The sequence below is a fragment of the Pygoscelis adeliae genome, unplaced genomic scaffold, assembly GCF_000699105.1.
Source record: "Pygoscelis adeliae isolate BGI_AS28 unplaced genomic scaffold, ASM69910v1 Scaffold66, whole genome shotgun sequence".
Taxonomy (NCBI): domain Eukaryota; kingdom Metazoa; phylum Chordata; class Aves; order Sphenisciformes; family Spheniscidae; genus Pygoscelis; species Pygoscelis adeliae.
The window spans coordinates 7191629-7195440 of NW_008825167.1; the positions used below are offsets into that span (position 1 = coordinate 7191629).

The window sequence follows — 3812 nt, forward strand, 5'->3', positions numbered from 1 at the left end:
TTTGAATTTTATTGTCTTTTGTGGTTTGCGTAGCATCAAGCGTACAGGCAAGACTTGCTCTAAAGCATGTATATGCTGCATAATCTTTGAAAATGGCTATTTTTAATTTCTTGGGTTGCAGAGGGAAGGACAAGCTCCAGCTACAGGAGAGAAAAGAGAGGTTAAATACTTACCGTAGTTCTGTGGTGCAATGCCAGTACCTGAAGCACAGGCTCTTAAGAAGCACAGGCAGCATTTCTGAGCTGTGCCTCTGCCGGTGTGAGCGCCTGAGTACACTGTAAGAAAAAAGGACTACTTTCTCTTTCTCCCAAGGGAAAGTAGTTGATTGAAAGGTGAGTAGGAAGCAAGTGAGCACTGGAAAATCCTATCTGCTTTCTGGCTCACCATCTGACAGAGGTTTGAGGTACGCAGGGTTTGATTTATAACCTCTCTGGGAAGTTGGGAAATCTGACAAAGATAGTGCTGCCCACTAACACTGGGGGAAACAGGAAGTAACAAAGGAAACAAGTCATTGCCTAGGCGTCCCTTTTGGCCGCAGTGCAGTGCAGATGCACAAGCAGTTGGGGCAGGGTTTCTTTTCCTTTTGTGTATTGAGCGTACAGCAGCTATCACAGTCATTTTCAACCTTATAATACACAAAACGGGGAGAAGTGCAGAGATGTTCCTGTCATGCCTGAGAGGGGTCGTAAGTTATTAATGGCTTTGTCATCACAAAGGAAACAATCATTCGGTGAAACTGTCAGCAGAAGAACTATGTGTCGATCAGGCACGGTCACCAGGTTAGTGCATATTTGTGGCTTGTATTTCTGTCATCTTTTCTCTTTTAGGTAGAGAGCAGACTAAAACTAAGAGTAGAGTATTGTATCTGTGGTAAAATACTTTTAACTCATGCAGAAAATTCAAGGGTAAAGAATTGAAGGAGGAAGAGATGAGGCGAGTGTTGGCTGAAAATGTTTGCCAGAAAAGAAAGGCAAGTTGAAGCAAGTTAAACTGAGTAAACTTACTTACAACAGCGTATCTCAGTTGGGCTTAGTTCTCTGTTCCCTTTGTCCTGTAAGATTTATTTAATAGCACAGTACAAACACTGTAAAGTTAATACTTTTGAAAGACTGTTATGAAAGGGCTGTTAGAAGTATTAAGAAATGGAATGTGTAACCAAAAAAGTAGGAGAGGTATGGAAGAGTATTTCAGAAATACTGGAGAATGTTTAATAAATGGAAAAGAGACCCAAAAATATTGCAGAAAGCAGTTTAAGGACAGATGGTAAATGTTTAGATGGTTGAATTGGAGAACTAGTTTTTGTTCAGAATTGCTGAGAGCACATTGGGGAAGCTTTTATTTTACAGTTTTGCTGTATGTAATGCCGCCTCATTTTTGGTTAAGCCTTTTGTAGAGACAAAAACTTCAGTCTCCCTCTGCATTATGTGAGGAATGCATTCGTTTCTGTAAGTTATGTTATATATGTAATGTTATCGGTAAGTTACATATTCTGAAGGAAACTAGCATCTTGCTTTGCTAGGTTTTACATTCAAAATAGAATTTAAAGACTAGAAGTTATGGGATATTAGAGAGTTTAAAAAGTTCTTAGACATAATTGGCATAGAGATACTTGTTACAAATTCAGATCAGGTTTAATTTTTGTACTGCAACTTTGGAGGCTGGTTTTTTATTTGTTTTCAGCATGACCAAACTGGGCTCCAGGACAGACTATAAATATTATTATAACAAGTGAGAAATTTTAATACAACTTTTGGCAGCTGTAGTTTCAGAGATGAGGGTAATGTGTTTTTACGCCTATATACTGCAAGATGTGGAGATGATCACATCTGCCATATGTTCTGCTGAAGTTAAGCAAGAACTGAGGACTTGTGGCTTTTCCAGGATGCAATCCTTAGTTGAATCAGCTTGTATTTGCTTTAATTGAGCTGAATGCCAATAGCTCTTAAGGCCAAAAGGGGTAAGTGTTCTTCTATAATGTAATCCAGATTTTTAATGTGGCAGAATTTTATTTTTACTTGTGGAGGGTCTTTTAGCCTGTAAAGTTATGCCCTAGCCTCCAATCTAGCTATTCTATATACGCTGGCTGAAGGGATAGGTTAAAATTACTTCACAGATGTATACATTTGCATACTACACAATAACAGAAGTCTACTCGCCATTTGGAGTTTGAGCTTGGTAACAGTATTGTTATAATTCAGAAGAAACTTCTGCATCAGACTGGCATTATCTAGGTTACACCATGAAGCGTGTAATTTCACATTTTTTCATGCTGTTGTGACTTTCATGGTACTTTAAAATGAAAAACAGCTCATTGTGATAGTGTTTGAGAAAAGTATACTCATGTTGATAGACTTGGACTGACTTTATTCCTACATTAACCACACACTGCAAATTGGTTTGGTTTTTAGTCTGGCAGACCAGTTTGTATATATGAAGTAATTACAATAGTAATTGTAGAAGCTCTGTATCATGCTCGAGAGTGCTAACTGCACTGTTATGTCTTTCCAAAAGCACTGTTGAATGATGAAGCAAACCCTATAAACTGCTGTTCCACCATTTCTCCTACAACCCTCTAAGGCATATCATCTCCCTTACAGGCATAGAATTATCACAGGGATCATCTGAGAAACAAAGTGATGCAAGGCCTTTCACTGTCTGCTGCCATCCTCTTCTCATTCAGAGGGTTCAGTTCAGTGCTGTTTCAGTGGGGGAGAAGGTTGATTCAGTAGCCACTTATAATGTGTTTTGGGGCTTGATGGAAAACAATTTAAAAACATGCATCTAGTCCCTTGGTAAGTGGGAAGAAGAATAAAGCGTGTAGCTATTACTAGGAGCTTGCACAAAACAATGCATGATTAATGTCATCTTCTGTTTGTAACAGAGGGCCAGTGTCAGAAAGAGAGCATGGCTTGGCTCTGATTGCGCTTAGTGGGCCCTATCTGTTAACTTCATTGTCAGCTCCATGGAAGAGACTCTGCCTATGCACCTGGGGTGAAAATGTCTAGTGGGGTCTTTGGCTGGTAGTGCAAGAATGTGACTGCATAAGAAACAACTTGGAAATATCTTTGTTCTTAATGATCACAGAGCTAACAGGCTCTACGCTGACTTCAGTGCTTGCTATCGATCTGTTCTTCATTAAAAAAATTGTGAGAGGAATATCAAGAGTGGAAGGAACCATTTCAGTGAGCTAAAGGCAACCATATTGTAGATGCTAAGACCAGGCAAATCTTAAAAGCATCCATTTTTCCTTCCTCCTACGCTACAATAAAGATCCTATGGTTACACTGTATTGACAGCTTTCTCCCAGCAGCTTGATGCAAAATAACATCTAGCGTCATTCCAGGATTGTTTTGTACTGTCAAGAAAAGAAAATCTGTTTGGGACTAGATTCAAAGTACTCTAAATGGATTTTAGAAGCGTAACTCAAACTTTTCAATTCAGAATACCAAAGTCCTCATTATGTGTCTGCAAATGAAAGTGCTTGAGGAGCCTACAGATGTGATGGAGAGTGCTATAAGCCACAATGAGATCCAGAAAATAGGCATAGCAGCCTCTAAATCTATTGAAAAGCACGATATATTAGCTCATATAACGTGTACTTGGTTCTGTGGAGTTCAGCCATATCTCCTTTTATTCACTTAGCTGGGATGGGGAAGTTCTGAGGTTTGGTCTCTATTCTCAGGACTGTTTTATAGTGAGTAGTCAAAAGTAAGAAATGATCATGAATAGAGGAAGCAGAACCTGATACTCTGCTGTCCTTCCCCCTCAGTTAAATCCTGTAATCATCACACTGTAGAACTGGATTCCCCCCC

General features: G+C 39.3%; 1 protein-coding gene across 1 annotated transcript in view; it reads left to right on the forward strand.

The window, feature by feature from the left end:
• The first annotated feature begins 576 nt into the window (after nt 1-576).
• SH3BP2 (SH3-domain binding protein 2) overlaps nt 577-3812 on the forward strand; it is a 20618-nt gene continuing 17382 nt past the window's right edge. Inside the window, exon 1 of the mRNA XM_009328805.1 lies at nt 577-779. Coding sequence (XP_009327080.1) covers nt 670-779 — 110 coding nt within the window. The 5' untranslated portion in view covers nt 577-669. The remainder of the gene's footprint in view (nt 780-3812) is intronic.